This window comes from Aplysia californica, unplaced genomic scaffold (genome assembly GCF_000002075.1).
Source record: "Aplysia californica isolate F4 #8 unplaced genomic scaffold, AplCal3.0 scaffold00825, whole genome shotgun sequence".
NCBI classification, from domain to species: Eukaryota; Metazoa; Mollusca; class Gastropoda; order Aplysiida; family Aplysiidae; genus Aplysia; species Aplysia californica.
The window spans coordinates 278,258-302,325 of record NW_004798095.1 but is presented as its reverse complement, the minus strand read 5'-3'; the positions used below and the strand labels follow the sequence as shown (position 1 = coordinate 302,325).

The following is a 24,068-nucleotide window of genomic DNA, read 5'->3' as shown; positions in this document are numbered from 1 at the left end:
TATATATATATGTATATATATTATACATCCTGGTGAAATCAGGCACTCGTCAAAATAATGAAATCCGAGAAATCATTTTTCAGCCAGTTTGGAAATCTTTTTCACATTTTTGTTTTTTGGCTCAACATCTTGTACGTCCATTCAAAAACACTGTTATAGGTGGTTTGATGGAAAATCGTTAATTAAAGGCACAACAAATTTAAATTTAGTTTTCAAGGACTCTTCAGCTATGGAAGTAACCAAACTTTGGCGGCCATTTTCTCGCTAATTTCACTACTGAAACCAGGCGACCCCACCTCCTTCATTCGCAAATATCTCAACTACTTCTATTAAGATAAATGGATATTTTTTTCATGGAAAGCAAGGCTAATGAACTTCCTTGTTAAGATGATACCAATAACTCCATAAGAGAAAAAATTGACGAGCTCCTGATTCCACTGCGTTGTGACACATACATATTATTTTTATGATCAAATGTAGTTTTAAGTTTATTAATGAAACATAAATATGTGAGGTGTCTTGGTGAAATCAGGCGCTCATCAATAGTCAAAATAATGAAAGCAGAGAAATCGGCATCTTTTTGGCCGAGGGGCAATTTTTTTGTAATTTTCTTTTTTTGGCTCAACCCCTTTTATGTCCATTTATAAACACATTTCTGTGTAGAATTAACGGAAAATCATTGATGAAAGGCACAAAAAATGTAAATTTTCAGTTTCCAAGGACTCTTAGGCTATGGAAATTACCAAATGTTGGTGGCCATTTTTTCGATAATTTTACCTCTGAACCCAGGCGATCCTGACCTCCTTCAATCACAAATATCTCGACTTCTATTCAACATAGATCAATACAGTGGAACTCGGATTCAACGAGGTCGCCGGGCCTGACCTAAAACCTCGTTGAATCCGAGGGTTCGTTATAGCAAACATGAGGTTTTGTGTAGATAAATACAGGCACTGAGCAAGTAGTGTGTAAAGAGAAGTAACAAATAGTGCCTGAAATGTTTGCATTATATTATGAGCTCATCATGTATCGGTAAGCTTGCGGAAAGAATGATAAACAACCGCCTCTACTGGTACCTGGAAAATACTAACAGCTTAAAAAGCAGGCTTCAGAAAAGGCAGCAACACAGAAAATCAACTTTTTAAACTGAGTCAAAACATCCAGGATGGATTTCAGGAGAGTAAACACACTGTCGCCATCTTTCTAGATCTCCAACAGGCGTATGACAGAGTGTGGAGAAAAGGCCTACTCATGAAATTGATGGACATCAGGATACATGGCAAACTTTACAAATGGATCAAGTTCTTCCTGTCGGATCGAAACATTGAAACCAAGGTAAACAATGCCCACTCGTCAAGAGAAGTACACGAGGAAGGCCTACCTCAAGGTTCCTGTCTGAGTTGCACTTTGTTCCTGATCTTCTTTAATGACGTATCGAACGTGCTGAAATCAGAAAAGACTCTTTATGCCGATGATCTTGCTCTCTGGAAGACACATCACAGCACGATAGTAGGAGCAGGGAAATTAAATGAAGACCTCAAGAGGTTCCATAATTCCTGTCAGAAATGGAAACTTAAAATAAACTGCACGAAAACAGTATACACCATCACGAAGAGCCATAAATCAGCCAAAGAAAATCTCAAACTAAAGATAGGAAATGAAAATCTCCCCAAAGAAGAACATCCAACTTACCTAGGAGTCAAACTTGACCATAGGCTAACCATGAAAGCCAAGTGGAGAACATAAGGAACAAGGCAAAAAAAAAGACTCCAACTTTTAAAGAAACTCGCAAGCAGTTCATGGGGTTCAGACAAACAAACTCTGAGAGCTCTATACCTGGGTTATGTCCGATCTTCCGTGGAATACAGCCATAGCCTACTCACTATGTGCAGTACAACTACTTGCAACACCCTTGACAAGGTCCAAAACAATGCCCTTCGTTTTATAAATGACGGCATGAGATCCACACCTACCGCCGCATGCGAAATCCTTGCAAATGTTGAACCCCTGGGAATCTGCAGAGATAAAGCAGTTTTGGAGCTACATGAAAGAACTAAAAGAATGTGCCCCAACCACCCAAACAGGAAATTAGTAGAAACATGGAAACAAAAGAAACGAATTCGACAAAAGTCAATCATGCATCACATCACAGAACTAATGGAGAGCCACCATCTACCACAAAACAGAAAAGAAACCAAAAGAGTCAACCAAAACATCCCTCTCCACCTTTTTTTAAAAAAGCCAATCATTACAACATCTCTCAAAGACAAGAGCACAAAATCTTCAGACCCAGTGATGCTGATGCTTGCATCACATCAGTCGACAGCTATTCAGATGACTGGATACACGTCTATACGGACGGCTCAGCATTCAAAGGCACAACCGAAGCCGGATATGGAATACTAATACAGTATCCAGATGGAAGTTCCAATGAGATCTCTGCTGCCTGTGGAGAGAAATGCAGCAACTACGATGTAGAAATGATGGCAATTGAAACAGCACAGTACCATCTCTGCACAGTTTTTGACACTCATCCTGGAAAAGCACAGAGCATTGTGATTTTCACTCACTCACTATCAGTATTATAAGCCATAGAAAATGACCATCATCTAAACCAAGATTTGACCCATATACTGTTTGGATCCCATCATCTGATAACATTCTGTGGCATCAACCTAGTAATGCAGTGGGTCCCCGGACACTCAGACATACCTGGAAATGACAGAGCAGACACACTTGCCAAACGGGGATCTAGACAGGAACAACCCAACACTCCAACTTCATACAACACTGCAAAACAAATCATCAAAAGCAACAACAAACAAGATTGGATGAACAGATGGGCCCTGGGAAAGAAAGGCAGAGCAGTTTTCAAACATATGACCACAACAAAAAGGAATGACAATATCAACCGCCTTCAGAGAAAGAAACAGACCACGATCTTCCGCCTACGAACAGAACATATACGGCTCAACTTCCACCTGAACAGAATAAACGCGGAACTTCCCCCAATGTGTCCCTTGTGTGACTATGCATATGAGACTGTGGAGCATCACCTGTTCCACTGCACAGCCGTAAATGACATCAGAGCTACCCTTCTCCCTACGAGACCTAACATAGACAACACACTCTATGGAACATTACAGCAACTGCAGCAGACCTGCACTTATCACAACATGACATTGGACAGAAGGTCGAGAGCTGTTGCTGGATCGATAACAACAACAACAAGAACATGAGCTGTGTAAAAAAAAAGACCAATTCGTTCAAATGCACGCCAGTGTCATCTCGATTGTTTGCCAAAAAGTTGTGTTGCTGTGTAGAGCCTAGAACATGGCAACTTTTGATTCCATAGAGGAGCGCTCAATTCATTACGTAGATCTACGTGAATACTAGCTTATATAATAATGATCAGTTGCCGGGGAAAAAAAAGACTGTGACGCGTTGTATCTGCGACGTTCAACGCCCAGACCGCTATTGCCGCGCCCCCCCCCGACACAGTCACACGTGTGCAGGCCGCCCATCCGACCCCGACACACACCAGAGTATACATGTGCGTGTGCCAACAACGCATGTGTTGGTATGAAAAAAGGCCGCTGATTGGTCGCATTCAATCAGTTAAGTGAACAGTAGTTCACGATGCAGGGCAATGGATGGTTTCCGGGAATAAATAACGGTCATTCTGGGAGAAAAATGAGTGAAACCACGTCTGTGGGGGCTGTTCCCCCTGGAAGCGACCTCGTTGAATCCGAGCTTGCTGATTTAAGTGCTCGTTGAATCGGGGTTATTTTTATTGATTTTAAAGAAGAAAAAAAACAGGGAATCTATCTCCTCTCGTTGAATCCGAGCTCGTTAAATCCGAGTTCCACTGTATTCTTTTCACCAAAAGGAAGGCAAATGAACAAGCTTTAAGATGATACCAATAGCCCCATATGCCCAAAAATTGACAAGTGCCTGAATCCACCACGTCATGACATATATATCATCGGCCTTGTGATAAAACCGACTAACTCCAGTGAGGTAAATTTTACAGGAGAAGGAAAAAACTGTTTTATTTCAAAACAAAGACGTCTAATGATAAATCAATTCTTTAAACACCTATAAAAAAACTTTACCGAAAAACTAGACCCTTTTTTTTCCTTCAAAAATCCCTTTTAATGAAACTGCGTGTGTTAGACGGTTATGTCACTCAAATTTTTCTGGATAAAACCTACCAACCTTCAATTGGGTTGGCCGGTTTTATCAGGAAGCCACTGCTGGCCTTGAGTTTGGTTGAATGCAGCCAAGCCACCTTTGACGGTAACGTATTTGATCTGTTGTTTCAATCGTCGTGATCTTTTGTAGAAAAAGAAGAAGAAGATGGAGGAGGAGGATAAGGAGAAAAAAGGAGGAGGAGGAGGAGTAAGAAGAAGAAGAAGGAAGAGGAGGAGGACGATATTATTGCTACCAACATACTATCAGCTGCTGCCATTTCAGTGCTTCCAAGTCAATTCGGGCAAAAACAGCAGTCACAAAGTTGAACATTTAATAGAAGTAGAAGAAGCAGAACACAGCAATGGGTATATTAATTACATTTTAAGTAGAAGAACAGGAGGCTCGAAGGGTAAGGGAGAGCAGTTACAACAAAAACAACAACTACAACAACTACAAAAACAACAGTAGTAGCAGCAGCATCAGCAGGCCTTTAGAATTTATGACAATGTCTGACATGGTACTATTGGCACTGGGTGGCCTTTTAAATGCCTAAAAAAAGTAATACTAAGAAAGAAATGAAAGCAGAAAGCCACACAAAAGCTCTGCTACCTCAGCAATAGTTTCGGTGAAGTTGGTTACATAATAATATATTATTATTATACAAAAAGACCTTGTACGTATCAAAGAATGTACCAACTTTCTTCAAGGTGCGTGGCTTGACAAGAACTACGTTATTGAGTTTTCTTGACAAAAGAAGAGCATGTCTGTCTCACTCTGTGTCCTCTGGCAATAATAAGGCAATACGACAAAAGTTACCATTGTTTTGAAAGACTCTACAATAATCGAATTTGACTTGATCGCTTTCAAAACTTCTTACTGAGGCAAATTTTTATGGTAATTGTGGTAGCATCGGGGTACGACGGCCTTCAACTCCAGTAGATGTTTATACTGGTTGGCAATTATCTTCAATCTGTCTTTACAGAGAGGTCCAGCAGTAACCGTCGTACATTGGGTGTTCAGCTTTCTTGGTCCTTGCAGCGCCTGCCATCCATCATCAAAGTTTAGCTTGTACTGAATTTTAAAGTATTGAGTGTACTTTGATGCCTGCAAGTCAGTGACAGTAGGATCGCCTGCTTTTCTCCCTGGGCGGATTGTTTTGTACTCGCCGACCTTTGCGAAATCTTTGAAAAAGCTGTAGCCCTGATACACAACGTCATAGGGCCTGGGGATGCGTCTGGCTTGGAGCATGATGTTCATGTAGTCCATTAGGGTGTACATCAGTGCGTTTTGGAGCGATCGCTCAATAGTGCCATGGACTGAATCCACCTCCATTTGGGTATGGCCCTTGGTGAGAATTTCTGCTCAACTGTGAAGTCAAGCTCTTTGGCCAGCAAGGCCATTGCACTCACCAGGATGGCATTTCTGTTTTAGTAGTTGCACCAATCACTACAGATGATAAAGTGGTTGAAGTCAGTCACTTGCAATATCAGTTAGTGAGTCAAACATAATGAAAACTGTTGAAACTCAGACCAACTTCACTTTCATACCAGACATATCATCTGGTGTCTTTAGTGGCAAGATCCTAAATCGTAAAATTGTGTACAGCCAGTTTTGTTTTATAATAAAAGGTGGTTGTCTTCAGTGATGAGGCCAGAAGGACGCACTGGATCTCCATACAAAGGACACACACTTTGTTCTCTTGGTTCAGTGCAGCCTCCCTGTCCTTCTCCTTCTCTGGTCTAGCTACAGCTTTCGTCATATTCATATTCGATGCGCTGTGTATTCTGTTTCTGTTAGGTTTCCAGATTCGAAGCTGGTGCAAATGTCGCACTGGTCTTTCTTGGTTTAAAGTCAACCCAAATTGTTTTTCTTGAACTTTTGTCAGAACACTTGATAGCTCAATGTGGCTCTCACCCTCTCTGCATAATTCTCCATGTATACTTGATGCAGATCTGACGTTTTCTGGATTGTCATCTATAGACAGGAGGATATCTTCGAAAGTTTGTAAAAAAAATTCCTTTTATGGAAAAACATGTCATCCTTGGCTCTCTCATGGTGGGCGTGATGTGTTCTGGGGGGGGGCTCTTGTTTTTTTCGGAGAAGACACTTTGAATAAACCAGTGGGTCAGGCCTGTGGTGTTTATGAAGATTGTTTTACAAACTTTGACCATTGACTCTTTTATGTGGTATTGAAGGGTGTAATTTCTCCTTGGGTTTTCACTTGCTGTGTAAGATCTCTTTTTGTCTATCCTGTTTATCGTGGGATATAGCCTACGTAGGCTCTCTTTTCTTTCCAAGAGAGTGACCAGTGATGTCATTGCATTTTGTACCAACCAGTTTACAACTGCAAAGGACATCATGTTCACACCCTGCTCGCTTCGTGCCTTGACATTTGTAGAGGCATCCCCAGTTCTTTCAACCTCTTCCTTTTGTTACCCTTCCAATCGTTTTCATGCCGTGTCCTTTTTGCAGAGATCAATGGTGACATAACTGTTGTATGATCAGCTGATGATACATTAGCCTGGTCACGAGGATCACTTTCCTCTGCGCTGAGGGTCAGAGGTGACGCAGCAAGAGTGGCATTGTCTTATGGAATGTTATAGCATTATGTAAGTTAAGGTTTGATAAAAAGATGAAGCATTATGTTATGACACTGAGAAAATAATCTACACAAAACACAAACGAAATGAACTTTCAAAGAAAGTCGAAAGATTTTTCAGAAGGTAATGACTGCAATAAACACTGCAAATTAAAAAAAAGAAAAAGCACTTTAAAAAACAACGTTCGTTGGGGGCAGATGGTGTGTTGGAAAGGTCCCACATTTTTTTTTTCTGCGTGAGTTAGTAAAGAATGAAAAGCTACCGACTTCGTCCATTCAATTGCGATGGAAAAGATGATATGGAGAAGAGACAGTAGTCCGAATAAGGGAAAATGCCTTCATAATTCGGTAACTTTCAAGTACAAAGACAAAGAAGAACACGTGGACAGAAAAAAATAGTTTCATAGAAAACAAAATCCATAAAGATGCGTTTGAAATACCGGCATTGTCTTGTCACGAGATCAACAGTTCTGTGGGAACAGTGGGGAGTTTTAGTCATTAATAACATTATCAGCAGCATTAAAACGAAGAAAAAAGAGGGAACAACCAGATCTATATAACTCCCAAATGAAACCAACGAGCAATATTACACAAATTTCCCTTTTGAAGACCTCACATGGTTACGTGAGCGAATTCCAGACTATCAAACGAAGTGCGGAGATGAGTCAAAGCCGGGGTTTGTCAGTAACGTAGCACGTGGCCCCTCATTGTTAGCGCGACAAAAACAGTCAACCCTCATTCCCTCCCTCGCAGGTGGGATAGTCGGAAACAGCAGGGTAAAATCAGATGGATGCCGGGTGATACTGTTTTATTTCTAATGTTTTAAAGACATTTCTAGACAAAATTTAGATCTGACTATGAGTGAGCATATGAAATGGACAATTTGCTATCGATAGGGCCAATAAAGGTTTTGGGGATATTTTGTGGGTTAGTCGGTTTTATCACCAGGCTGACGATATATCTTCATTGGGCTGCAGGCATGGCTGACTGGCTGGCTGGCTGGCAGCAACAAAAATCAGGTGTATGGCGAAGATGATATCAAATTCTGAATCATGTATTATAAAAATTTAACCAAATGATTCGCCAGTGACTCTTTTTTAGTTGGATTTTGAAGATCACACAAAACGAAGCATTTTCATCAAGATTACATCCTGTATTATTTTATTTATTACAAAGAATACATACAGCTGTCATTTTTAACTGAACATGCAATACCCTCTTAACTCAACGAAGCGGACACCTTTATGTTCGACCATCAGCAGATCTAAATCAATGTTTCATTCCATTTCGAACCATCACACACAAATCAGAAACATAAATTTGCATATATTTCACAGTATACATGTTTTTGTCTGCCTCATTAAAATTTCAATATAAAGAAAATAGAATAGAAAAATGTACACGAATAACAATATGTTGTGAAAAGTACTCCAAAACAATGGATGCGTCTTCATAATGAGTGAAGAGAAGATAATAGAAACTTTTCTGTCCCTCACTATTTTTATGATTTGTATATCTTCTTGTAAATGTAGATTCTTTTTATAGAGTTCTGTTCTGTATTTAATATTTGGATTTTCTGAGAACAAGGAAGATCGGATTCAAGAAGGTGACTGATCCATGTATGTTCTATGGGCCTATAGACCTCTGAGATAAAAACAGCTAAAACAGTTTTAAAGTACTATTGTCCTCTTATCAATAATGTTCCAACCGTCTTAATGCATGTGTTTTTTAAATGAAAATGTACATTTGTGGCACGCCGCAAGGTAATCAAGCACTCGTCAATTTTTGGGCATATATGTATATATGAAATGAAGTTTTTGGTATCGTCTTAAAGCGTGTTCATTTGTTTTACTTTTGATGAAAAAAAATAGCCATCTATCTTTTAGAAGTTGAGACACTTGCTGTTAAAGGGGATGAGGGTTGCCTGGCATCAGAGTGTATAATTATAATTAATTATCAAGAAAATGGGCGCCAAATTTGGTGACTTCCAACGCTTGAAGAGTGTCCTTGGAAGCTGCAAATTGAGATTTTTGTGCCTTTGATCAACATTTTTCAGTAAAATCCATTCAGAAAAGTGTTCTTAAATGGACATAAAAGGTGTTGAGCCTTTAAATGAAAAGAATTTTTAAAAAATTACCCAATGAGTGGGAAAATGCTATTTTCTTCTATTTTTTATGTTGAAGCTCACCTGATTTCACCGTGATACCACCCAAGTGATTTTTTTGTGTTTTGTTGTCTAGTGTCTAGTTTCCTTTGACTTTAATAGTAAATTCTCATCAGCTTTGGTGCTCTGACATAATTGAAATATAAACCCTCTCTCTCTACCAGATGGTGTATGATTGTGTCCGCAAATATCTGGTGGAAGTCAAGAAATATGATGCTTCTATTTTTCACAGACTTCAGGAAGACAAAGAATTGATGTGAGTTGTAAGACCATATTTGTGTTTGTAGTCTGGTCGGTTAGACATGTTCCTGCCTTTTTGGAGAAAAAATATGTAAACACAGTATGTATTATATTTTATCTCAGAACAGTCCGTTTTGTGTTTACAGTTACAGGGTGGTGTTGTAATTAAATGATAAAGCGCTGGACTTGCAATAAAATAGTTAATGCTTGTAGCTTAGTAGTGTCAGGTGTCAGTTTTATGATGCATTCATTCTTCTTTTATGAAATTTTGATAAATAAAAGCTCTATTTACCTTTTTTACTATTTTGTTTTAGCCTCACTAAATCTCATAAACTTGTGAATTTATACTGCATTCATGTTTTAATATTTTTGCCTTGTCTATGCTTTCTTTTCATAGTTACAAAGGACTCATTGTTGACTTTGAGAAAGGCAATATTCTGAAACTTGGAAGTGATGGCGTAATACTTCGGTAAGTTTTCTGCAGATGCGTGATAAAAGTTTTGCCTGTAATCTCTATCAAATTAATGATCCTATGCCCATTATTCTTGTAGATGTAAGTTGTTCATTTCTCACACTAAATTACTAAGTTCCATTCCTGATTAGAACTGGCTTACAGGGACCAAAATTTGGAAGTAAGTCGTCATCATAGTCCGTAACATTTGTTAAAGGTATGCTGAAATGTCTTATGGGGCTGAATCTACGTTATGATATTGTTTGTGTTTATTGCCCTACTGCTATGCTGTCATAATACCAAAACAGTGAGAAGAATGTGACAAATAACCTTTGTAATGATTTTACTCATGATTTTGCTTTTTATTTTCTATGTCAAATAAAGAGCCACACATGGAACTCAGAAGATGACAGCTGCAGAAATAGAACGTGACTATGGAGCTGAGAGGAAATTTGGAGACTATGACATTTTCAAGAATGGGATGAAAAGCATAGACTCTAGTAAGTTGGATTTCTTGAAATTATTCCTTTGTGGCAAGGGAGAATTGTTTTTTTTAATGTGAAGATTGTGTTTTTTGTGAACTCTTAAAGTAAAACAGCAGGTCTGTGTTCTCTTATAACTGAATTCCGAGAGAAAAGATGTTGGCCTCATATGTGCTTCTAAAGGAATGGTGCTCCATGCAGTTGGTCCTGAATAATTATGTATGGTGCACATGAACAACACCCATTACCAAAAAGAAAGATGTGTATTGTCAGTTTCTCTACTCTCACAATTGGAAAGGACAAGGGTTTCGGGAGTTCCTTAGATGTTAGTATAATTTTTATGGTAAAAGTCAAGAGAAGGTTCATTGACATAAACTCGTGTCCTGCACATGTTCTACTGTTCCCTATATTTGTCCCTCACTTGTACAAGCAAACTAGGCGCAAGGGCAGCAGGTAAATTTAAACTTTCACTCCCACACACAAATGCATTGCTTTTGGGGGTATTTTTTTTTTGCTGCAGATCACACATATATATAAATATATAATATGGCTACTGGAACTGTCGCAAAACCATTCTTTGCAAGAGAATTTGAAACTTATTTCAAAACATCAAATTGCAAGGAAAATGGGGATTGGGGGGGGGGGGGGGGGGGTGCATGCCCCCATGAAACCCTATCCCAATTTTTTAAACCTAGGAAAGGGGGGGGGGGGGGGGGGCATGCCTTGAATTCCATCTGATTGGGAAAATGTGCCTTTCTAATTAAATAATGTAATTAGCAAGGCTATTTCTGATCCTAATGCATGTTTGTTTACAGGTTGAGCATCACAAACAGCAAGTAATATGTCTGTTTGTTCTATGAAGGCACCATTAGGTTATGGAATCTTTTTATGAAATAGAAACAAAGCGTGTGTTTAACTTTTTATCTCTGAGGGGGGTAAACCCACTACGCTGGGGCCATCTTTTGGTACAAAATCTGAAATTGACATATATATACCCCGCTAAATTGGTAATTAAATCGTAAGTGAACCTATTTCAACTGTTTTTCATCTAATTAAATGAATGAACTCCCGGTAAAATAGATCTGTTTTCGGCAATAGCCGAAAAGTAGTACGATATCGAAGTGGTTGTAAAGGAATGTACCCGAGCTGCTGCCAGTGGCTCACCAGCTCAGCAGTGCCGACCAAGAGCCACTGGGAGCGGCTTGCTGGAGATAAGGAGTTAAGCCTTAAGGCACTCGATAACTCATACGGTTTTGTGTTTTTTACAGAGTGGAGGTTTTTTGAGAACTACTTTGACACTCCCGGCCTTGTGGCTTTTGCCAAGATAATTGACTACATGCACAAAGCAGTAAGTTGACCTTTACGCTTTTCTATTTTTGTGATGTATATCTGATTAATTGTTTTAGTCACTCAAGTTGACTGTTAACAGACGTATATAACATAAGTTAGAACCAGCACATTCTGCTTTGTTTGCTTCTAAGCGTTTTAGGTTGTTAGTGCATGTTGGCTATGATATAGGACTATGATGCAAAGAAAGTTAAGTTCTAATCTTTGACCTTTTGAGCCCTTGCCACCGGTACACTAGTGAGCGAAACCCCATCCCCTACCCGGTCCGCCTGAGACAAAACTCGTATGGAAGACAGCGCATACTACACAAGACGGCTTTGGTTTTTTAAAATATCTTTCTGAATTAGATGCTGATAATGACAAGGATACCCAGAGTGGGATATGGAACTAAAGTGATTTTGACACTCATGTGAATGTTAATAATACATCGCTCAGGATGTCAGGCAGAGGGGCATGGTAGCCTTACACACACCACACCAAAATCGGGTCCCATCTGATGTAATTTTGTGTGTTAGTATCATGTAAAATCTGATGTTATATCAATGAGTGTCCCTGGTTGGGGTTTGAAAGAATTAGCAAGCCTGTTTTTTTGAAGACTTACTTACTTTATTTTACTTTTCCGATCCAGCAGCCATCAGGGTTCTAGCCCTTCGGCCTGATTTTTTAAAGACAAAGGATAACCTTCGAAATCATTCATTGGAGTTTATAGTTTGATCCTTTTTTTTTTTTTTTTCGTTATTAGTAAGTTAGGTTTTAACTATTACAAATGATTTATGCCCTACACCCTGTTCCAACCTCTTCCTCCACAGGGCACTGAAGAAGGAAGGACGACGTTTGAGCACATTTGGAAAGACGTTTTGAATGCCTTGGAGGACATGTATATTCCTTCACAGTATGCACGTAAGATTGAAGAGAGTCTTTTCATCTGTTTTTCAAGTATCACGTGTACAGCTTTGTGATACGTTTCAGGGGCGATGGTTTTAATCTTCTTTTTGCCACCCCACTGAATGTGGGCATTCTATCTATACGCACTGCCATGCAATCAGAGCTCCCAGAAAATGATTCTTTATAGGGTAAATAAACTGACAAAAATTAATTAGAAATAAATAACTGACCCACTGGTACAGAGTATGTACTGAAAGATTGAACTATCTTGCAGTGCACCGTTTTAGACTGTACTCATTTAGGCTACTTTATGTGATGTGACAGAAAGAAAATTTGGAGGTATCAATTCCTTAAGAAGTCAATTCTTTCATTTTTTTCCATATACAGTTTTTACTTTGTGTTGATTGCTCATTCACAGAGGATAAGGGTGCATATTTTCCGGAGATGAAAAAGAACATTGGCAAGTACATAGATCCTGCGAGCCAGCAGATCAAGGACTGGCTCAAGTCCCTCAGACAAGATAACCGTGTGGTCTTCCTCCTCACCTCTTCCTATGTGGACTTTGCTCATCTCGTCATGGAACATGTGTTTGGGTACTTCCTTTTGTCGCTAGAGTCTGTTGGTGAAGTCTGTTGATTTTGACTCTCTCAAAACTGAAATAAATCATACTGATACAATTGTTTATAGCATTATATGCTTCCTTGTTTTTTCATGAATTTAAAATCTTGCACTTTTTTGTATTATATTCCTGTCTTTTATGTTATGTCATATGTGTGAGCGAAATAGTTTTGTTAAACTGATCAGTGTTACAGTTGTAATATACCAATTAAAAGCAGGGTACATTATATTGGACAATAAAAAATACAAGCCTCAGGAGCTGTGTTCTTTGAGAAAACACAGAACTCGGTTTAGTTGACAGTAGTTGTTCTGTTTTGTCATTATTAGAAACAAATTCTCTTGTTTGCATGATAAACTTTTTTTTCCTTTTTCAGGTCTGAGTGGAAGTCTCTTTTTGATTTCACATTGTACGCTGGGAGAAAACCACGATTCTTCACAGAGTCCAAGCCTTTCTCAGTAGTTGGTGAGTGACACAAGTTTTTATCCTGGCTCACACTAATGGGGTCGCAATCACATGTGCTGTGTGATTCACGACATGGAAGTTGTCTGCAAAGGGGAGGGGAAGGGGGTGATGGTGGTGGTTCTCTAAGGGTGTTATTTTAAATCCAAATCCAATCATCTGTAAGTAGACATTGGCAAAATTCCAAAGTCTTGGGTGTTTTGGGTTAAGGTTGAAAGTGTAGATCAACTGCTGATGTGTTTCCACTCCCGGTTCGATAAATGGCTCATGTAAATCAGAGCTTTTCACTCAGTGACCATTTATGTAGATCTATTCTCAGGGGTCAGCTGGGGCAAGGGTGCTTCCAGGTTTCCTAGATAATTGTGCAAGTGGGCGGTTTTCAGGTGCTCTGGTGTGATTTTCTCCTTCTTTGGACTTAATTCTCCCCCTTCTATTGTTTGCATGTTACTCTCTTTAGTAACACCTGAAGTCTTTGGCTCTTGTATGACCTGATTGTGTTGTATATGCCGTAGAACTCTTACGAAAACTAAAGACATGTAAATGTTACAGGCTCATTGCAGACTGCCACATTGTGTGTCATGTGGGGGGAGACAAAGATGATTGACTGGAATGAACATTCCTACCAAGAAAGTTACCCTGAAGTTAAATGAGCTGTCAGTCAGAGAGAGTTTTAGAACCAATACTATTCCCTTGACTTTGGCCCTGAACAAAGCCACTGGGCAGGTGGTTGGAGGGTGTCACTGGTGTGTCCCAATCCTTTGCTTTCTGTCTGTTTTTGCGTGTTTATTATTTTGCTTTGTCTCAACACTTAATAGCTGTTATTGTGCCGATGTGCTTTTAAAATTAAACTAAAGCCATTGCTGTGGAGCGTGGATATGTGCTATATAAATGCAATTCATATTATTGTTTTTTTATGTATTATTAAAGAGCTCAATAATTGCCACTTTTGAATCTTTTGATCTTCCCCAGAGGATGGTTTAAAACTAGGGGGCGAAGTCAAGAGTCTGACATCAGGGGGTGCATACTGCTACGGTAACCATGTTGATCTTATGGATTTCCTCCGTGAGACGACAGGAAAAACAGACCCTAAGGTTTGTCTTCGTTATTAAGTTGAGGAACAATGTTTCATACTTCTCTCCATTATCTTGTCCATTTTTCTTTCAGTCTTTTATCTGTAAATTCAATGCATATGCATAGCTGCCAACCAGTATTTGAAAACACATTTTTGAAGAGTCTAAGTAAGGGAGTTTGCAAATGTATTCTCCTTTTTTCTAGTATTGGTCCTGAAAACCCGTATGCTTTAAAGACCGGATTTGCCAATGAGAACTAAGCACTTAAGTCTGTGGAAGTGATGCCCCTTACCATTTTGGACATTGCTGTTGCAGGCCCGTTTCAATAGCTGAAATTTACTGAATGCAGGAAAATGTGTGGAGCTATGGTATTTGGGGGAATATTTTTAGGACCTGGACCATAGTCATGTTTTTCTTGTCTGGCCCTAGGGTTGATGCTTTGGTGTGGTTTGCTCCTTCTTTCCTATCAAACATCTGTTGTGCTGACCTCTCCTTCTTTTTTGTGTTTGTTACACTCTTGTAACACCTCTAATCTTCGGCACTTATATGACCTTATTGTGTTGCAAGTGCCGTAAAACTCTTACTAAAACTAAAACTGACTTCAGGTCATCTATTTCGGGGACAACTTGTGGGCGGACGCCTGGCCCTCCAAGACGCTGGGCAAGTGGGACACGGTGTTGATCCTGGAGGAGATGGATGCTGAGGGTTACGCCGTGTCTGACGGGACCGTGCCCGGACACGAGGACGAGGTTGAGGACCCGGATGCTCCTCCCAAGAAGAGGAAGAGAAAATACGAGGTACGGGTGAACCCATTGGTTTTTAGTAAGGCTAGGATAAACTCATTGGAATAGTAAGGCCAGGATGAACCCATTGGTTTTAGGAACTCCTTGGTACAGTATGACTAGTTGGAACTCCCTGGTACAGTAGGGCTAGTAGGAACTCTTTGGTACAGAAGAGTAAAGCTCACAGTTAAAGTGAACTCCTTGGTACAGTACAGCTTATGTTATCTCCTTGGTACAGTACAGCTGGTGGAATGTCCTCAGTATGATAAAAGCTTTACAACTAAAGTGAACTTTTTGGTACAGTACAGCTAGTGGGATATCCTCAGTATGGTACAGCTTTACAACTAAAGTGAACTTTTTGGTACAGTACAGCTAGTGGGATATCCTTGGTACGGTACAGCTTTACAACTGAAGTGAACTCCATGGTACAGTATAGTTAGTGGGAATTCTTTGGTTCAGTATGACAAGTGCGAACTCTGTGGTAAAGTATGACCAATGGAAACTCCTTGGTACAGTACTATGGTGGTTAATGTTGACTGAATTATTTGAATCGCTGACACTTTTCTTTCTGCCTCGAAAATTCCTGGTAATTGCAGTTGTTCGAGTCTGAAGCTCCTTACAATGTCATTTGACTTTGGATCAAAGCAGTAAAGAGGAAAAACAGAAATGACCAAAGCTCCTAGAAGAGCTATACATTTTGAAAACAATATATTGAACATCGATATTGCTCTCTTTATTCCTGGTGCTTTTAAAATAGGACATGAAATTGACCATTTTTTGCCTTGAGCTTGATTTTTGTCTATATGACTTGTTCCTGGTTTCCCAAACTCACACATTTTATCATGTGGCTTTGAGCAGAAGGACAGTAGCGTAGACCCACCCAACCATACACCTTACATAATTTTAATAAATAGTCCCCATGTGGGGCACCAGTGCTGAAAAAGTAATATTTTGTTTCTGTGGACATGAAATCTCCAGAGGGTATCTTTGTTTGAAGGGGAGAGAATTTTAGCAAAGTCCTTCTTCCTGTATCGCCAATTAAGTCCCCTGTGTTCTCCAACTCTCAGCACAGCACCCTGGTGACAGATGAGGAGATAGAGCTGATGGTCAGTGAGTTCTGGGGCTCCATCTTTATTGACGACTCTCAGGCTGCTGGTTCGGACAGCCAAGATCAGTCCTTCACCGACAGCAAGACGGTCAACACGGCCTTTGGCAATCTCATCGGGCAGTTTGCCGACATATGTGTGCCCAGTATAGAGTACCTTGCAGGTGAGAAATTAGAACTACAGTAAAACTGTTACATGAATTTCATGAGGTCAGAGAATTTCTTTGTGTTAAGAAAATTTCTTGTAATGTGAATTTGCAATGTATAGATTAGAGAGAGAGAAACCCCCGCCAATTTGAAATCCTTTTGTTGTGACAGGAATGTTGTGTTAAATAGCCTTGTCTTAAAGGTACTTGACTGTATTTTGATTATGCGCAGTTCAAACTGATGAAATCTAAGATTTCTTTTGTCTGACATTCAACCATAGAATATTATACTTGACATCACAATTACACATTGCAGCTGTAGGTATCCAATTCAATTAAAAAAGCACTCCCATTATTTTTGTAATATATAAGTAAACAGAGAGAGAGTTTGGCAGGGTTTTTTTGGTCTCTTCTAAGACATGCTTTTCTAAAGTGGGTCACCTGACCAAGAATGATGCTGATATCTTCATGACAAGTCTCCTGTCTTGCTCTTCAGTGTAATCAACCATTTCATTGCTGCGTTGGTGTGGGGTATCAAAGGATTGAAAGGGAGGATCTCGTGGCATAGAGGTTACGGTGTTTGCCTCTCATTGACAGGGTTCCCGCGGGCTCCTTGAATTCGAGGAGTCCTTGAAAACTCCTTGAATTCGCATTCATGGAAAAATCTCCTTGAAGACTCCTTGAATTTGAAGAACCTCCTTAAAAACTCGTTGAATTTTGCCAGATCGGACAGAGGGTGACTGCCAGGCCCGGGGCCCCCGGGAATTACCCAGAAATTTTTTTTTTAATCGCCGAGACCCGGGAATGCCCGGGGAATTAGAAGAAATCTTTGTAAATTGCCCCGGGAAAGACCCGGGGAAATATATAAATTTCTCGAATACTTGAAAACTGAATCCAATAACGTCCTTGAGTTCATTTTTGCCTGTCGCTATTGTGATATTTGACTTTTCCCAGCCTGAGAGTACGTTACACGCGAACGGGCAGCTATGGTGGCAGGCGGAAGGGTATGAGTGATGAGCCCCCTACCGAAGCTCGATCGGGAAAAATCAAGATCTACTTTCGCTTTCGTTACCACCCAGAAATTTGCCGGTAGTAGTCTGATAATTGTGATAACGCAACATTTGTAACATGCAGGTTGTGCATTACAAACGCTGTGTCACCGTGAAAATAAATCTTTTGTCCTGTGCTGTCACTTGTGAAAAAAAAAAAGATCGAAAGAAAAAGAAAGTTATACAAGCATCTTGTCGGGCTCACCATCGTGACAGGTCAGTGAGGTCACCAAAGTTCATTCAAAGTCAAAGCGCTACGAAGTATAGTACTCGGGAATGGGGGGGGGGATTGTTGATTTTTTTAAAGACGCACACGGGGGAGGAGGGGATGGGGTTGAAGACAACACAGGATGACAATAACTGAACTTGGAAGTAGATTTTACTTTTCAAAATTTTGACTACAACTAGATCTAGATCTAGAGCTCTCTGCAAAGCGCGCGTTGGTGCTGGCTTTGTGTGGAATCGGGATCCGTCATACTCATACTCAAACCTTGTAAGCCATGTTTTATTTTAATATTTAAACTAAAGGGTTCCCGTTTTATTTTGTGGGTGACAGTAAATTACATCATGTATTGTATTATATTTATATATTTTAGCTTTTTGTTCAAGATTCGCAGATTTTCAGTGTCACTACATATTCTTGCCCTCCCACAGTTCTTACACCTCTCACACTGAATAGGTCAAGTTATTTCATGTACTCTACTTTGAGTTTGTCTTTCACGTTTATTATGTATACCTTGGTACCCAAAATGGTTTTTGACAGTCGATATTCTGGCTCTTGGCCTTTTCTCAGGCTCAAAAGAAGATTCATTTTTATATATACAGTGCGAGTATGATGAAGGAAAAATATAAATAAGTAAAGAGCAGACTGAAATATCTAAGTCTAGCAATACCCCTGTGCCACACTGACATGTTTTTGACTGGATAGAATGTACCTACATGAGCGCACGTTTGTGTGTATATTATATATAATATATAAATGGAGCACGCGCTGTCATTGTTATGTAACTTGCCCCTGGAAAATAGATGAGCCCCCCTGGAAAATTGGGAGAAGCTGGGGTGGCAGTCACCCTGGAAAAGAGTTTTTGTTGGAAAATCGAAACTATGATTTCTTTCGGATAAGTGTAGGCCTATGGGAAATAGGCTTTTGTCATGAATTTCTTGACCAAATCTCCTTGAATTTTTAAAATTTCTCCTAGAAACCTCCTTGAAATCGCCTTGAATTTGGTGGGAAGTTCGTGGCAGAAACCCTGCATTCAATAGGTCCCTGGTTCAAAACCTGACTGATGGAAGATTTTCTTCTCTAAAATTTTCTCCTTTCACCTCCTGTCCTGCTCTCTAACCGTGTTCTGTCATCTGCTTTTGTCTTCACTTTCTGCCCCCTCTCCCCTCCTCTGGGACCCTGGCTCTTTCTGCAGCCTTTCTACTGCTACTTTTTGGCTCCTTCTTACTGTTGTCTTTCAGCCACACCCCTGATCTTATGGTAGGTAAGATCTAACACCTGACCTTTTCAGATAAGGGCAAAAACTCTCAGAGGTCCTGTGTGCAAATTGCCCATTTTTAAGATTCCTTGGTGGTCCAAAAATGAAAAAAAAAAAAAAGCATTTTGTCGGCGGACGGCAGATTTATATATATATGTCTACTTGTTCCCCAGGTGTGCCTGTCGATCATGTCTTCACCACCTTCAGCAAAGAACCTGGTAACTCCAGAGGCTTCCACCCTGGTCGACCACGCTCACTTCTACCCTAGAGTCAGTAATAATCTGTTCGGAGAAAAAAAAAGAGAATTATCCTCACAACCCCTGGACTGACCATTTGAACAAATAAATAAGTATATAAGAATAAATGACTGGCAGTCGAAATTGTCTAAGACGCCCACCCATAGTCGAGGAGAAAAGTGGTTATCTTAGACAAGTGGATGTCTTGGACAGTGTCTTTATGATATAGAAAAAGAATGTAACGGGGGTGGGATGGGAAGCTGTCGTTTGTACATGGGATTGTCTTGGACAGGTGGCCATTACAGAGGGTCAACTGTACTACCTCTTTTATTCGTGTGCATAATTTTACAATAAACAAAAGAGCCAAAAGCGGTAATGGCTTTTAATTTTCACTGCGGTAGAATTATCCTGGAAGCATATCAAACCCATATGCAAATTCTCAGTGCATTTAAACAAGAGATAAGTGAGATATAGCAGTGCAAACAATGGGCATGAGAAAGTGAATGGATTATGGTTTGTGTGTGTGGCTATGGTCTCAAACAAACACTGATCGAAAGTTTGTTTGTTTTTTTCGTCATTTTGAGTTAATAGATGCAAATGTAGTATCAGTGGACTGAGACTTTTTTATCAGTGTTTTTCTAAAACAGAGGAACAACGATTTGTCTTCCTTTTACCTGACATTGTGCCATTTGAAAATACAGTGGGGTCCGCTTAAACTGAATATGATTAATCTGAAATAAGTGGTAAACATAAAGAAAAGAAAATCACCTTTTTTTTCCCCCCTTATTAACGGCAAACCTGGCTAAACTGAAGAAAATCCAGCAACCTGCAGATTTTGGTTTAAACAGACTCCACTTTATTTACTCTTTCAGTTGTCTGTAGTAACGATGTGGTAAGACAAGTTTTTTTGCCAACTAGGTAGCCTACTTTTTCTTGGAAATGACTAAATGAAATTTTTAGAGAGCACAGCTGTGCTTGTATCAGTCTTTAGACTGGGATCTTGACCTCATAAGACTTCATCAGATCATTGTGCTCTGGAGATGGGTTTTACCTAATGTGATGATGCTTCTGTTTTGTTTTTGTTTTTATTGCAAATGCATATTTGGTGAACTCAGTATTAGAAGAAAAAGGGTTGTTACTTAATACTTTTTTTTCTTTTTCTGCTTTCTTTCTTTCACATTTCAGGGGCAGCCATCTGTAAGTTTTTCAACCCATTCTGTACAGAATATTGATATATACTGTATGTATGACCATATATTCTTACAAAACCAGATTGTCCCCATCTTTTCAGTGTCCTGGCCTGTGGTGGGGATGGCCCATATTTTAAAATCTCCAGTACAGAGTTTTTAAATCGGTGCCTTTGGTGTAGTGGTTAGGCGCTTCGCTGTTGCATGCAGAAGACCCGAGTTCGATTCTCGAGTTGGGAGACCTTTTTTATAAGAGTATCTTGGTCTTTCTGCTGGAATGTATCCATCTCAGCGCAGGGCATGCCTCCTGAAATATTTAAATTGTGCCGATGGGGACGTAAAAACACCCTATATTGAGTTCTTGAGTTGTGTTGTTTTGGGAGTTGTAAAAGCTCTCCACCCAAGTGGCCGAGTCTCATTGGAGATAGACGTCGAAGTCATAGCTCCAGCTTCTTGAATATTCTTCCAGTATTGATAAAGGCCCTTTATCGAACCAAACCCTATCTACTTCTCAGGAAGCTGTGTGTCACTGCTATATTGTGAAGCAATCATTTTCATGATTAGCCGCTTTTTCTTGACATCTTGCATTTATGGGGAGGCTTTTGCTTCGCTGATTTTTGGGGGGATTTATTGATAAACAGAAGTTTTCAGTTGCGTAGTCTTATTATTATTATTATGCTGTTCCAACTTCATATTCGTCCCATGGTAGGTGGTATAGTGGGGTTTGACTGTATTAACTTTTTCTGATGTTGTGATGTGCTCTTTGTGTCTGTGCCTTTAGCTGTGTTGATATCATGCTGGGACATGTTGCTGATGATCCTGGTCAAGTCCACAATGGGACTTTCTTGAAGTTGGGGTTGTTTGAGGATTTTCAAGGATCTCTCCCTTTGCTGCTCTGTTCTGTTGCAGATTTATAAAAGTTGATTCAGGTGGAGATCCTGCCTCTTGTACAATCTTGCAGTGGTGAAACCAGAATAAAACCTGTACATTTAAGATTATTTTTTTCTTTTCTTCTTTGTGTTTACACGATATACATCCAATTTTTTTCCTTATATATATATATATATATATGTATATTTTTAGTTAGAAATCCCCATTTGCACCTTGAATTGGTTTTGGTATTTTACTTTTGGTTCTGTGCAGCAACTCCTGTCTCGCTTTCAAGGTACTATGTTGTAATTCTGCTGCTGTGTGGAATCATGAGTACTTTTGTTTATATGTTTTATTTGCGGCCACTGCCTGTCATTTTAAATCTGCTGATACTAATGGAGTCATTGTTCATGAATTTGTATTTGAACAGGTGACATGGACTGTTGTTCAAATAAATTGACCACAGTCACAGTGCACAGGGCATAGAATAAAGTGGGTTAATGTTTTGGAGTGATAGAGATGCTGAGGAGATTATAACAAGTTCAGTCAAACAGCATAGACTGTTGATGTTAGTTCCTTATTTTAATTAAAGGCAATTTGGGTCGTTATTACTTCTTTAACTCTTTTATTTTTCTCCGGAAAACTGCTTCCAGGGGCTCGCGGTCAGAACCACTGTACCGATGAGTGGCAGACAGCGGCTTGGACACATTCTTTTACGACGACTTTGACATCAAATTACTTTTTAGCATTTACCGAAGACAGCTCTTTTTTATCGGGATTTCATCGATTAGATGAAAAACTGTCAAAATACCTTCACTTGTTTTGATTTAATGACCAATTTAGTGACGTTTTTGTCATATTTAGATTTAGTACCATAAAGGGTTCCTCAGAGATAAAGAGTTAATATCCATTTTGTATAATTACATTGTTTGAGTTGACTTTGAGACTTGAATTGTGTTATAAATAAATGTGATGACATGTGAAAATTTGGCATTCTGATTGTCTGTTCCTTCAGTTTATTATTTCCAGTTGTTGTTTTTTTTTTCATGAAATGTTGATTTGATAAAACTGAAATGTTGGCTCGAAGCGTACAGAGATCTTTACAGGTTAGGGATATCTTGGTTTAAGCTTTTGTTGGTTCTTGTTGCATGGTGTTTTTGCTATCAGTGATACGTTATATACTGCTTTCGGTAGACAATTGGCTTGTTGGTTATTGTCCTGTAAGATTGTGATATGTTCATCGGGGTGGATTTTCCCTTTTGTTTTGTTTTGTTTATTATAATTGTTGCATTTAATGCTTGCATGTTGAACGAATGGGGAAGTGTACACCAAAAATGTTTCTTTTCATGTAAAAACATCTTAAGATGGTGAGGTGACCGTTAAGAATAGGATAGATATTTTATTTTAATCTGTTACCAAATGAATGATTTTAATTTCATTGTGTATGCCTAAATACTTCAAAATAAGTTGATGATATATATATAATGGGTATTTCTTTATTTACACTTGATAATTTGATTTAGCATTTCAGTTTCCTCACAGATGCATGTCTACCTCAATAAATGTCTTAAGATTTTGAGGAGATAGCTGCAGGGTTTTTTTAATGCGTACTGGCATCTGTGGTGTGCAGATAGCCACATGTCGAAGGCGAGAGCTCGATCTTTTATGAGAATCTGCATCTGTCTACAAGAATGTTGTAATCTTCTCAGCCTGGGTTAGCCCTGACATGTAAGATAGAGGCAGTCTACCTCCTATATGATTTAAATTGTGTCACTTGGGGCGAAAAGCATATACAATTCCGTGTTATTAATGAATACTGCACTGGATATAGTTATAATTAACTTTGTGTCATGTTAAACTATACAATAAATGATCTGGTGCTGTGTAGGGGGCCGCCATGGTCTAGCTCAAGATCTCCATTATGATCTCATTACTATATTTTTCAGCATATGCCGGTTTTTACTTAACTTGTAGATGAGAATGAACATTAGAGAAAGACTGGGAATACAGCATATTTCTTTTAAGAACATAATCCTGTTTCATAGTAATTATAGCCATACTGTCTGTATGAGAATCCCATATTCATATTTATGATACACCTGAATTTTGTTTGAATTGATATTATTTGTGGCAGCTTAGAAAATCAAAGTAATTGACAGAAAGGACCAAGACATTTTCCTTTTTTCTGAATTTCTGTCTTGTGCAGATTATTAAGGTATTCAAGTTTAGAAAACATGGTTTGTAGGGGTTTTACTTTAAATATAAATGAATTTTGGTAAGGCAACCTCTCAAAAGACAATACTGAGAAATATGATTTTAATGTTTTTGAGCTTTTCATTTGTGCAACGTAAAAGCCAATACTTAAATTTACAATAGAGTGTCTCCCGACAACTTTCTGTTGTTTCTTTGTTTTCCCCTATCCAGTCTGTATTCTTTCCAATAGAATTTCTCATACTCCCTGGCAGTTAATTGAAGCAATTCTAGTCAACTGCTAATTTGGAAAGGAGGTGTGTTGAGGGGTGAATAAGTTGCATGCTGAAGCCAAGAGAGAGGCCCGAAGATGCGCCCTTCCACAAGTGGAAATGTAATGTTGCTTTTAACGCCTACAAGACCGGCCTCTCACTTGACTTTCCCTATGCTAAAACACACTTTCATTGAGATATTATGATGATTTGAGTCGTTTTGGTGTTATCAGTTACGTA

At 39.2% G+C, this 24,068-nt stretch overlaps 1 protein-coding gene across 1 annotated transcript in view; it reads left to right on the top strand.

Moving 5' to 3' along the window:
• Positions 1 to 21,489, top strand: part of LOC101856612 (5'-nucleotidase domain-containing protein 1) — a 25,277-nt gene extending 3,788 nt beyond the window's left edge. The window contains exons 2-12 of the mRNA XM_005109883.3: positions 9,122 to 9,213; positions 9,595 to 9,666; positions 10,033 to 10,148; positions 11,399 to 11,478; positions 12,287 to 12,377; positions 12,781 to 12,955; positions 13,355 to 13,443; positions 14,410 to 14,531; positions 15,116 to 15,307; positions 16,360 to 16,561; positions 19,247 to 21,489. Coding sequence (XP_005109940.1) covers positions 9,122 to 9,213; positions 9,595 to 9,666; positions 10,033 to 10,148; positions 11,399 to 11,478; positions 12,287 to 12,377; positions 12,781 to 12,955; positions 13,355 to 13,443; positions 14,410 to 14,531; positions 15,116 to 15,307; positions 16,360 to 16,561; positions 19,247 to 19,341 — 1,326 coding nt within the window. The 3' untranslated portion in view covers positions 19,342 to 21,489. The remainder of the gene's footprint in view (positions 1 to 9,121; positions 9,214 to 9,594; positions 9,667 to 10,032; positions 10,149 to 11,398; positions 11,479 to 12,286; positions 12,378 to 12,780; positions 12,956 to 13,354; positions 13,444 to 14,409; positions 14,532 to 15,115; positions 15,308 to 16,359; positions 16,562 to 19,246) is intronic.
• The last annotated feature ends 2,579 nt before the right edge of the window (positions 21,490 to 24,068 follow it).